Source organism: Melanerpes formicivorus, unplaced genomic scaffold (genome assembly GCF_026170545.1).
Source record: "Melanerpes formicivorus ecotype bairdi unplaced genomic scaffold, bMelFor1.0.p_v2 SCAF_143, whole genome shotgun sequence".
Classification (NCBI taxonomy): domain Eukaryota; kingdom Metazoa; phylum Chordata; class Aves; order Piciformes; family Picidae; genus Melanerpes; species Melanerpes formicivorus.
The window spans coordinates 152232-165076 of NW_027142495.1; the positions used below are offsets into that span (position 1 = coordinate 152232).

General features: G+C 44.9%; 2 protein-coding genes across 7 annotated transcripts in view; one reads left to right on the plus strand and one right to left on the minus strand.

Annotated features, from left to right (window-relative positions):
- Positions 1–7381, plus strand: part of ARHGAP28 (Rho GTPase activating protein 28) — a 103624-nt gene extending 96243 nt beyond the window's left edge. For 5 of the 6 annotated variants that reach the window (XM_068168609.1, XM_068168613.1, XM_068168610.1 and 2 more), the window contains one exon: positions 76–7381. In XM_068168609.1, the coding sequence (XP_068024710.1) occupies positions 76–167 (92 nt within the window). In that variant the 3' untranslated portion in view covers positions 168–7381. The remainder of the gene's footprint in view (positions 1–75) is intronic. The other variant, XR_010991169.1, reaches the window with a different exon arrangement.
- LAMA1 (laminin subunit alpha 1) overlaps positions 7360–12845 on the minus strand; it is a 118877-nt gene continuing 113391 nt past the window's right edge. Inside the window, exons 60-63 of the mRNA XM_068168614.1 lie at positions 12251–12404; positions 11259–11392; positions 9053–9275; positions 7360–7905 (exon numbers count right to left, since the gene is read on the minus strand). Coding sequence (XP_068024715.1) covers positions 7745–7905; positions 9053–9275; positions 11259–11392; positions 12251–12404 — 672 coding nt within the window. The 3' untranslated portion in view covers positions 7360–7744. The remainder of the gene's footprint in view (positions 7906–9052; positions 9276–11258; positions 11393–12250; positions 12405–12845) is intronic.

The window sequence follows — 12845 nt, forward strand, 5'->3', positions numbered from 1 at the left end:
TCTAATGCAGCTCTGTACCATTGACTGATCTGATTAAACCACCCCATGATTTAAAGCTGTGTATTCCTGTTTCAGGTCAGCACTGTCTGGATCCAGATGCATACATGTTAGATGTTTACCGTGCAAACCCTCAGGCAGAGTGGGTGATAAAGCCAAAAGCAAGCTGAAGCTGAAGGCTGTGGCATACTGGACAAAAGCTGAATGGACAATGGTGATTCCTGTTGTTTTCAGAAGTCCTTAGAAGTGAGGAAACAAAATGGTAGCTACAGGACATCGTTCCTTCCTATTGTACTGTCCAACTGATGGTCATCATGTGCTACTTTTGGTATAAGCTTTATCACTCCAGCTTCTGGACCGTTGGAAAATATCCCATCAGTTGTGCTTTCATATGGATACACTTGTGCCAGTTGGCCCAGGAGTTAAGGAGGATGGACCAAGGTACGGTGCACAGAAAACAACCTGTCACATATGGAGTAGTTTTTTTCTTGACCTGGTGTCAGAACATGAATTTTGGGGGAAGAACCCAGTGGCATCCAAGGATGCATGAAACACTACCGACCGCAGAAGCATCGTGAAGATGTTCAAGAAGGTATCTGCCACGTGTGGAAGAGCAGAGCTCAACCTGCTGCAGTGCCAAGACATGGCTGGGTGACAGAATCAAACCTTTCTGCTGGAAGTAAACCTGTACAGGGTGATTTACTGTGATATTTATGTCTCTCAGTCACTCCTCATGAGGAGCTGATGATGGGACAGGGAGAGAGGGAGTGAGACTGGAGGAAGAACCACTGTATAGGCAGCTAGACTGCTTGATGTACAGACCACAACCAGTCTTCCAAAAGCATCTGTCTGGATCATATTGCTGTGTGCAAACTGTTTTCTCCTTCCTCCTGCTGTGCCCACCACATAAGCTTCAAGAGACAAAAGCCAGGTGAGAAGGCGCACAGCTTCCCAGCTCTACCTTTTACTTGACGCACTCAGATTTCAGTCTGTGTAATGCCATAATGTTAATGAGGCCACTTACAGCCAGCATTTCTTTTTCTTTTTGTTAACATTATAATATCTTCATTTTTAACCTAACTAATGCTCTTTTGTTTATTTTAGCTTTAATACATAAGCAACTTTTATACTATTTGGCTGCGTTGAGCAGAGAGATCTTGTATGATACAGCATGGAGAAGGCAAAGAGCTTCCAGTGAGCAGAGGGATTTAATCCTCTTGCTTAACATTTACACATCAATTACTCTTAAAACAAAAGCCAAACTAGGCCCAGTTGTGTTTGGGGCAGTTTACAAACACATCACAAAGTGCAGCACTATCTACAGATAGTCTCTTGAAACACAGGCTGACAAGAGAAGGCTGGGCTGGGATGGCTCTGGGAATGCAGCACAGCACATATAAGACCTGATCTTGTTAAAGATGATCAGCAAATGACTACACCTATTCCAGTTGCAGATGCCCCTGCTGCTGCAGGGGGGTTGAACTAGATGACCTTTAAAGGTCCCTTCCAACTCAGACCATTCTATGGTTATGTCTCATTTGTCACAAGGATGAGCACCATTCTTCACCTCACCCTCTTGTTTTGGGCTGAAGTTTCTAGAACTGAAGTGTGTTTGTGGTGTAGGGAAATCTCACCAGTTTCTGGAAAACAGAGAATATTCTTTATAGCTTCATATCTTACATAAACAAAAATGGGGACTTGTGTCTTCAACTGCTCTGCAGCATCTCCATTCTTGGATGGTGATATCACACAATGAAGCCTGCTATGAAGAAAGGCTGAGAGAGTTGGGGTTGTTCAGCCTGCAGAAGGGAAGGCTCCAAGGAAACCTTCCTCTGGCCTTTCAGTAACTCTCCAAGGAAATCTTCCTCTGGCCTTTCAGTAACTAAAGGTGTTGATAAGAAAGGTGGGGACAGACTTACCAGCAGGGCATGTTGTGACAGGACAAAGGGTGATTGAAACTAAAAGAGGGAGATTTAGACTAGAACGAAGGAAAACCTCTTTGGCACTGAGGGTAGTGAGACACTGTCCCAGGTTGTCCAGAGAGGTGGTATATTCCCCATCCTTGGAAACATCCAAGGTTGGGTTGGATGCACTCAGAGCAACATGATCTAATTGAAGAGGCCCCCTTTAGAGGCCCCTTCCACCCCAAACCATTCTATGATTCTATGAATTTATCCACAGCCTATTAGGGATTTATGTTCCTGCTCTGGACGCACCAGAAGAGGCAGAAGCTGGTGCCCTGTTTAAGAGGTACCCACACAGAACTATTCGGAAGCAAGCCCTCCCGGAGAACGCAAAGCACACCACTCTGCTGAGAAAGCCTGGGACTTGTGATGCTCTGCTGAAGCTGATGAAGACTTTTGACATCTGTAAACCCTGATTCTGGTTCAGAGCTAATCATGTTCTCCAGTAATTAAGGTTCATTATTAGCGCTCAGCAAAAGATATCAGCATTGAAGCAGTAATTTTACTGATCAGTAAATCAGTAATTCCTAAGGAGGGCCAATCCAAATGTTTCTTTCTCACCTTCTTGAGCTAAAAAATAGTGAAATGTAACAACCTTATCCTTTCATTTTCTATAAACCAGTGTCATTTTAAACTCTCTCTTTTTTTCTTTCTTAACTCTAACACATGTGTGATTGCAGCCAGGAAAAGACCAGGACAGCTGTCTTATAACATACACTGTTTGTTTTGACAACTATTTATTTAAAGTGTGTGAGAGCCAGTAGGTCTGTTTCAGTCATAAAACATCAACATTTTGTCAAGTGCTTTGTTCCCAACTCCCTTTTAGTTCCCTCTGTGGCAATAAATGACTCTTTCTATGCATTGCCCTTCTGAAACAGGACTAGTACTTTCCTTATAGAGGCAACAGGAGAATTAGATGAGTTAAATTCTGCTTTGGCATGCAGCCAAACAGTTCCCCCAGCAGATCAGGAGTTCTAAACATCCATCTAGGAAGGACAAACTCAGCAAATGGGAATTGATGTGGGAAGGGCTTTGAATATGAAGAGCACCATATAAATGCTGAGCATTGTATTTATAGCTAAGGAAAGAGCTTTCATGACTGCAGAGAAAGCCTAAATATTAACCAGAGAGTCTGATATGTCATAGCAAATGTCATAGCAAATAACTTTCTACAGTACCTCCAGGTAAGCACAATGATCTTCTACTTCTAGGTCTTGCCCACTCACTTCACTCTGTTCTTAGGAACAAGTTCTTTACCATGAGGCTAGGGGAACACTGGAACAGGTTGCCCAGGGAGGTAATTGAAGCCCCATCCTTGGAGGTATTCAAGGTGAAGCTCAAGAGGGCTCTGGGCAGCCTGATCTAGTTGAGGATGCCCCTGCTTTTACTCCAGAGGGGGTTGGACTAGATGACCTTTGGAGGTCCCTTCCAACCCAGACCATTCTATGATTTTTGGTTCAGAGCATCCCATATGTTCGTGCTCCTTTCAGGGTCTGGCCCTTGAAATAAGGGCTTCATCAAAATAATCCCTGAAATAGATCTTACTGTGTTTTGTACCAGATGCAGGGGAGGAGGGGGGGAGTTGGAAGACTTTTACTACTTCACAACTTGTGAAAGCCAACTATGATGTCATAAAATCCACTCTTTTCTACTCAAATTAACTAATTTCTAAGACATGCATATTAGCAGATGAACTATTTTAAGTCCAGCACTCAGACTACCACAGCAGGGCCAAATACGTGCCGGCTCTGAGGCAGAAGAGTGAAATTCTCTGTTGATACAAAGGGAACTAACGACCCACGTGTACTGTGGTTAATACTATTACACATTAAGCTGGTTTGTGGTACACTTCTCCTGATTTAATATGCAGCAAGATGAACAATCTCCATGACATTTTTGACTAGGAGGAATGGATCCAAGCTAGAGGAAGGGAGATTTAGATTAGATGTTAAGAAGTTCTTCACCATGAGGGTGGTGAGACGCTGGAACAAGTTGCCCAGGGAGGTGGTGGAAGCCCCATCCCTGGAGGTTTTTAAGGCCAGGCTAGATGTGGCTCTGGGCAATCTGATGTAATGTGAGGTGTCCCTGCTCATGGTGGGGTGGGGGGTGGGAACTAGATGATCCTTGAGGTTCCTTCCAACCCTGACAATTCTGCAATTTTGTGATTCTGTGACTGTGAGGTCTCAGCTTTAACTTCATTTCAAAGGGCTGAAGCCTTGTTTGTCCTAACAGCAGTTGAAGGCAAACCCCAGTTATGATGGGATTGTCATCTAACAAAATAACAAAAAATGGAAAGCAATTAATAAGAAAATGGCAGGGAAAAGCTTATTCAGCAAGCTCCAAAGATGCTCTGGGCAGTCTGATCTAGTTGTGGATGTTCCTGCTGACTGCAGGGAGGTCAGACTAGATGACTTTTGGAGGTCCCTTCCAGCCTGGACCATTCTATGATTCAAGCATTTAAGTACTCCATGGTTCTACAAAGGCAGCATTTTGCATAACAACAGAGGGGGGGTGTAATGGAAGCAGACTGGAATGCTCTGACCTGTTTATGCAGCCAATGCCATTCGAATGTGTGTGCAAATGTGTCTGTGTCTGTGTACAATATTAAACTACCTCACTCTGCATTTTGTAGGAACAAAACCAAAAGCACCCAAAACAAACAAAAAACCTGATTTTGGCTTTGAGGTTTACTATCCCCAAACTTCCTGTTAGCAACTTCCACCTTTCCACTAGGTAAAATGTTTCTCCTTCTAAGAGGCAGGATTTGGAAATGACCACTGAAATAAAATAAAGAGACATGCTCTAGCATATGGCTGAAATTTGATCCAAATCATGTTGCCTCAATTCCTGCTTGTAATGTGAATCTGATTAGGTCAGACATTGTGGTTAACAGACCACAAACAGAAGCACATTGAATTCCAGTAGCTCTTTTTTGTTCCCTTCCAATGGCTTTCTACTGGTGGGTGTCTCTTCTGGAAGATAATCCGATGCCACTACTCAAAGCAAAGTGTTTGTATGTCTGTTTCCTTTCCAACCCTCCTTTTGTTGTGTGTTTTGTTGGAGTAAGCCCTCATGTACGTGTATTTGTACAGCAGAATGTGTCCATTGTATTTTATCTGTGGCAAAAATAAAACCAATACAACAAAGCTCGCTCTTCAAACCTGAACATGTGGGGGTGGCTTAGAAGCAGGTGATGGAACACTGCCAAAAAGGAGTGGGGAATCTGTCATAAAATCAGCAACACCTGAAGTTAGCTACAAAATGAACCACCTTCTGCCATCCCTGCTCAAGAGGAGTGATTCTTTGTTTGAGGAAGTCTTCTCTTGGGCTGCCTCAATGCAAGGTACAGCATGACACTGCTTAGAATGGTTGGACTTGGTGATCTCAAAAATGTCTTCCAGCCTCAACATTTCTAGGATTTTATGAATCCTACCTCACTGAAATCAATGACAAACTGCTTTGGGGTTTCATTGGATAGCAGCAGTTTTTCAAGTAGAGTAAAACTGACTTTCGAATCACAGAATGAACCAGGTTGGAAAAGACCTTCAAGATCATCAAGTCCAACCTATCACCCAGCACCATCTAATCAACTAAACCATGGCACTAAGTGTCTTATCCAGTCTTGTTGTAAACACTTCCAGGGATGGTGACTCCACCACCTCCCTGGGCAGCCCATTCCAATGGTCAGTCACTCTTGCTGTGAAGAATTTCTTCCTAACATCCAGCCTAAACTTCCCCTGGTACAGCTTGAGATTGTGTCCTCTTGCTTTGAAAATTGTTAAAAGAGGACAAAAGCCAAACAGAATTGTAAGGAGCAAACAAAAAATGTGCTAATTCCAAGGGAAAAAAAAGAGATAGAAGTGACTTAGAGAGAATTTTGTTTATTACAAACTTATCTTACAGGGAGGGTGGTGACAAAATGATTCAGGTTGCCCAGAGAGGTGGTAGATGCCTCATAGCTGGAATTATTCCAGGAGAGGCTGGATGGGGCTCTGGGCCCCTGCTTGAGTTAGGGATGTCCCTGCTGACTGCAGGGGGGGTTGGACTAGATGGCCTTTGAAAGTCCCTTCCAACCCAAACCGTTCTATGATCCTGAAGTACAAGACACGTCAGTTACTGCTCAATGACAAACAGATGTCCTTACTTGAATCAGATCAAGCACATGTTCCCCAAATTTGGCTCAAGCACAACTACTAGAAGACTCATTTCAAAACCAGAAGCAGGCACAGTGGGAAAAGCTAAAGATAGATCTGAGACTTTCAGGAATCACAGAACACCAAAGGTGTTTCCAGGTGTCCTTTCAGAAATGCTACACTCCCAAGAAGGATAAATGAATTATTGTTGCCAAGACAGTTGTTCCCAAGCCAGACCCAAATAATTTCTTCACCCACACATGAAAGCACAAACAATCTTCCTGAGCTGCAGTGGGGGTCAGAAGCACTGAATATTAAGGCAGAAGGAAAAGGGATTTGAACTACTAAATAAATAAGAAAATTCTATTCCTCAGAGTGAATTTAGAGTGTAGGGTCCTGCACCTGGACAGCAACAACCCCCTGCACCAGTACAGGTGAGGGAATGATCTACTAGAAAGGAACCCCAAGGAGAAGGGCTTGCTGGTGGACATGAAGTTTACCATGAGCCACCAATGTGCCCTTGCGGCCAAAAAGGTCAGTGGTCTCCTGGGGTGCCTGAAGAATAGTGTAGCCAGCAGGTGGAGGGAGGTTCTCCTCCCCCTCTACACTGCCCTAGTGAAGACACATTTGGAATACTGGGTCCAGTTCTGGGCTCCTCAGTTCAAGAGGGAGAGGGAACTACCAGAAAGTTTGACAAAGGCTGCAAAGATGCCAAGGGGACTGGAGCATTTCTGTGAGCAGGAAAGATTGAAACACCTGGGGCTGCTTAGCCTGGAGAAGAGCAGACTGAGAGGTGACCTGATCAGTGCTCAAGGGCTAAAGGGTGGGGTGCAAAAGGATGGGACCAGTCTCTTTTCAGTGGTGCCCAGTGACAGGACATGGTGCGATGATCACAAACTGCAACCCAGGAAGCTCTGCTTAAATAGGAGAGAAAACACCTTTGGTGTGAGGGTACTGGAGCCCTGCAGCAGGCTGCCCAGATAGGTTGTGGTGTCTCCTTCTCTAGAGAGAGTCCAAACCCACCTGTACACTATGATCCTGGGCAGCCTGCTGTGGGTGATGCTGCCTTAGCAGGGGGGTTGGACTGGATGGTCTCCAGAGGTCCCTTCTACCAGGCGGTGAGACTTTGTTATTTTGCAAACTGAGACCTTCTAATCCTGCCTTTAGTCTTCTGCTCCCTCTGCTGGACTTTAGCCGCTGGTACATTTCACCTCTTCGCCTCCTGGCTGGTTTTCCTCGAACTGAATTGCACGAACAACTGAAACTCCATGAAATAACGCAGTTTATTGTATTTATTATGCGGTCTAAAATTGTTGCCTTTTTATAAAATGACCAACACACAATAAAATGAAAAATACTGTCAAGTAATCAAAAGAAAACATACTGTAAACACTGATTAATAAAAACTCCCCCAAGACAAAAATGCCCAGTTAATGCCATTAAGGTTGCAGTAGAGGTATTTGTTGTTTCAAACCTTTGAGTTAAAACACAGACAAAGAGCTTCTGACTGGGGGGGATAAAAAATTACCTGAGTTGGAAAACAAACCAGAAAAATCAGAGATGCAGGTTCTCACCAATTCTTCTTTTCATGAGAAATAACAGATCAACAAAACCCCCTCTCTCTCAGTTCCAGACAGGCTTGGCTGCAGGTCAGCGCTCAGCCCCAGGGCAGGAATGAGGGAAGACTCCACGCAGGTCAAAAGCTGTGCTGAAGTCAAATAACTCTGCCTGTTGGCCCTTGGTCACCACGAGGTTCCTCAAGCAGCCATGGAATGAGCTCTTGCTCGTGAGGCAGTTTTGCTTCACGTCAGCTGGAAAACAAAAGTGAAATGTTTTGGATCTGCTTTCATGAACTGAAACAACACAAAGATCCAGGTTGTTATCTCATTGCTACGTTTCCTTCCCAAATGACATGGAACAATGCCTGAGGAGCACCATGTTCCAGTCACATTTGGATGATGTGGGATGTTCCACCATATGCTGTCAGCTCATCAACAATATGGAAAATGGAAACTAAAATGATCATTATCTTGATCAATGTTTGCAGAAGATGCAAGCTTGAGAAGTGGGTCTGGCATGAATCTTACAAGGTTCAACAAGGCCAAGTGCAAGGTCTTGCATCTCATCTGGGGCAATCCTTGGCATCTATCCAGGCTAGGGGATGAAGGGCTGGAGTGTGGCCCTGATAAGAAGGACCTGGAGGCGCTGGTGGCTGGAAAGCTGGACATGAGCTGGCACTGTGCGCTAACAGCCCAGAAATAACTTTTCTGGACTGATCTCCAGCAGCATGGACAGTGGGTGGAGGGAGGGGATGGGATTCTGTCCCTCTGTTCTGCTCTGCTGAGACCTCATCTGTAGTTCTGGGACCAGCACTGGAGTCCTCAGTACAGAAGAGACATGGACATGTTGGAGCAGGCCCAGAGGAGGCCACAACAACGATGGGAGGGATGAAAGCCCTCTGCTGTGAGGACAGGCTGAGAGAGTTGTGCTTGGTTGTTAGCTTGGAAACCTTGTGGCCTAGAAGAAAGCTGCAGAGAGGCTTTTCAACAGAGCCTGTTGTGACAGGAATAGGGGTTATGGGTTTAAACTAAAGGAGGGAGATTTAGACTGGAGAGAATGAAGAAATGTTTTATGCTGAGGGTGGTGAGACTCAGGCCCAGGTTGCACAGAAAAGTGGCAGAAGCCCCATCCCTGGCATCATTCCATGTCAGGTTGTTTGGGCCTCTGAGCAACCTGCTCTAGATGTCCCTGCTGACTGCATGGGGGTTAGACTGGATGAGCTTTAAATGCCCCTTCCAACTCAAACTACTTGATGACTCTGTGATAACTCAGTCATGAACTTCACAAATTGGACAGTAAGGGGAGGAGGAGAGAAGACAGTGTATATGTTAAGAGTCATTCTTATCAGACAGTGGAAGCAGGAGGGAAAGAAGGCAAAATAAATATTACTGCACCTACCAGGATAGCCTCCAACATAAATGGGATTGTTTGTATCTGCAGATGTTGACTGGAGATAGGGATTATCAGTCTGAACCAAATTCCCATCAATTATCAGCGAGATGCCATGTTTGCTCTTGCTGGCTTGAAGCTTGTGCCATTTTCCATCACACAAAGTGTTTGTGCCTCTTGGTTCGTAGGCAGCTGTTATTCTGCCAGCTCCATTGTTGACATGAAACAAAACCTGTACAAAACCAGCCAGATGCCCAGAAGTCAGAACACCCCAATTAATTTGCCCAGAGAAAAGCACAACCAAGCTGGTGCAGAGATTTCTGTTTTCACAGATGTTTGGTAATTAGGCAAAGCTCGTGTTTACTTCAACAGAAACTGTGTCCTCTCTGAACTGTCTTTAAAATCTAAAGACTTCTATGTAAGACTTCAGACTAAAGACTAAAACCTAAAAGACTTAGACCTCTCCATGTAATGGCTTTTTGGGTGAAGTTGGTGTGATTCAGTTGGGAATTCTATGTTTTTTACAAACACAAATCAAGTAATTTTCTGACAGAAGGTGAGACTTCAGCTCTGAAAGGGAAGCTAGAGCAGGGTAGATTTAGGTTAGACATCAGGAAGAAGTTCTTTACTGTGAGGGTGGTGAGACACTGGAATGGGTTGCCTAAAGAAGTTCTGGACACCTTATCCCTGGAAGTGTTGAAGACTAGGCTGAATGAGGCTTTGATCAACCTTGTCTAGAGGGAGGCATCCCTACCTATGGCAGGGGCAGCAGAACTAGGTGATCTTTAATGTCACTTCCAACACAAGCCATTCTATGAAAAAAGATCCAATGCATCTAACTTCATGGAGAAGGACCTTGAAAGTCCTTGCAGACAGTAAGTTGTCCGTGGGACAGCAGTGTGCCTTTTTGTTTGAGAAAGTAAATGGTTTGCTGGGATGCAGAAAGACAAGTGTGTCCAGCAGGCTGACAGAGGTTCTCTTTCTCCTTCTACTCTGCCCACATCAGGAGTACCATGTCCAATTCTGGACTCCCCAGTTCAAGAGGGATAGGGATATGCTAGAGAATGTCCAACAGAGATCACAAGGATGATTAAGGAACTGGAACATCTTTGTCTGATGAGGAAAGGCTGAGAGACCTGGGGCTGTGATCTTATTAATATTTAGATATATCTAAATAGTGGGGGTCAGGAAAAAGGGACCAGATGGTGTCCTGCAATAGGACCAGGGGCAATGGATACAAACTGGAACACAGGAAGTTCCACTTCAATATGAGGAAAAAACTTTGTTGTGAGGGTGGTGGAGCATTGAAGCAGGCTGCCTAGAGAGGTTGTGGAGTCTCCTCTGGAGACTTTCAAGAGCTGTCTGGGTGTGTTCCTGTGTGACCTGCCCTAGGTGACCCTGCTTTGGCAGGAGGGTTAGACTCAATCTCCAGATGTTCCTTCCAAACTCTACCATCCTATGATTCTGTGATAACTGAATAGAAAGAGAGGACTGAAAGCACTTGCCACTGCCAGTGACATATATTGACTTAGTTCATGTCCTTATTTTTCACAGCAGCAGATGTTACCTCAACTCTTTGGTGAGGATTAATATGTAAATATTAACCCAGAAAGGATGTCCCAGAGGAACAGTGGTATTTCTTTTAGCTAGGAAGTTCTGAATAGAAAATGAGGCATTTCTGAGAAAAGGAAATTCTTAAGAGCCATCAAGTATCCATTTTTTATGCAGGAGATGCGTGGAGAACTCTGTATTGATTGTGAAATGGTTTCTGGAGCATAATGGCCAGTAGAAGTAGAGAGTGAGTTAATTGCTCATGAATATTGAGGAGGAGATTACAAAACAAGGTGCTTTGCACATGCAATGATGTGTTTATCAAGGACAAGTGTAGCTCTGTGACAGGAAAACCATTAAGCTACAAGAAATTTGGTCTAGCATACAGGGTGTGTACTGCAGGTCACAGTGGCTGCAGACTACCATAAATTACACTAATTAAAAATGAAAAATGGCTTCTGCTAATCTCACACAACAGATGATGATGATGAGGAGAAACCCTGAAACTGAAAATCTGCCCCAGGCTACTTCTGTGCTGGGAGGTTAGGACATTTTGTCTCCATCTCATTTTAATTGTGGCTATTTAGTGCTACCCAACAACAGTCCTAGCCTCCCAGTTTAAGCAAGCTTTGTAAAATGGGTGTGCTAATACAGGGCAACCTACCTTGCCATTTACCATCTCCAGTCCAACAGCATCAACCTTAGCACTGCTGACCCCCAGCAGAACACCATGTAGCGCTGTGGTACGGAACTCCAGAGTGATGTTCACATCGGATCGGACTTTGTAACCTTCTCTGACTGAAAAGAAGTTAGAAGCTTCTAATAGAAGACTTGCAATCCACAGGACAAAGCAGAGCACAAACACTGTCCTTGTGAGGAAAGGCTGAGGGACCTGGGGCTCTTTAGCCTGGAGAAGAGCAGACTGAGAGGGATCTTCTCAATGGTGATCAATAGCTAAACGGTGAGGGGCAAGAGGATGGGGCCAGTCTCTTTCTAGTGGTTCCCAGTGACAGTACAAAAAGCAATGGATACACAAACTGGAACCCAGGAAGTTCCATCTGAATACAGGGAGAAACAGCTTTGGTGTGAAGGTGCTGGAGCCCTGTAGCAGGCTTCCCAGCCAGGTTGTGGAATCTCCTTCTCTAGAGAGGTTCCAAATGCACCCGGACATTAAGATCCCAGGCAGCCTGCTGTGCATGACTCTGCTTTAGCAGGAGGGCTGGACTAGATGATCCTCAGATGTCCTTTCCAACTCCCACCATTCTAGTGCCAAAACACCACTGCTAAAGCAGGGTCCCCCACAGCAGGTTGCACAAGGATGCAAGCTACTTCACAGGGGCCCTTTGTCTTTTATCTTCATGCTCTTCAACAGACCTTAACTTAACATCATGAACATGGATATTCTCAGCCAAAGAGAGAGGTAGTTCATTTCTTCCCCAGTGCTGGAATCATTAGCTCTTTCATTTGTGGAAGGCAGCTCTTAAATGGCCACTTTTGGATGCATGGAGAGAAAGGGACTCAGAAGTACACAGGCAGGGCATACCCTCTGTGTGTGAGGAGTCAAAGAATGACACACAGTTCCAGGAAGACCTAAAAGGAGTATGCCCTCATTAACATTCATTCAGCAAGGCACAGCTTTCACTTCATGACACTTACCAAGAGCAGCAAAACCAGTCCCATCAAAGAAAGTCCCTTCCTGTGCTGTTACATAGCATTTGTTCACAGCAAAGATGGACACAGGGCTCTCATTGTCCAGTTGCTTGCTGTTAACTGTCATGTTACCCATGCAGGCAGGAATACTGTGAGTCACCTACAAATATGGAAATGGAAGAGTTAAGGTACAGTATAAACTGCTGCAAAGATGTTTTGCAACTTCATCAAGGTCAAGTGCAAGGTCTTGCACATGGGCTGGGACAAACCCCAGTGTCAACACAGGCTGGGGCTGAAGGGCTGGGGAGCAGCTCTGTGGAGAAAGACTTGGTGGCGCTTGTGCGTGAAAAGCTGGACATGAACCAGCACTGTGCACTCACAGCCCAGAAACTAATCATGTCCTGGGCTGCAAGAGGATGAATCTGTCCCTCTGCTCTGCTCAGATAAGGCCCCACCTGCAGCTCTGGAGTCCTCAGCACAGCACTGTTGGAGTGGATCCAGAGGATGCCACAACAATGATGTAAGGGCTGGAACCCCTCTGCTGTGAGGTCAGGCTGAGAGAGTTGGGGTTGTTCAGCCTGGAGAAGAGAAGGCTCCATGG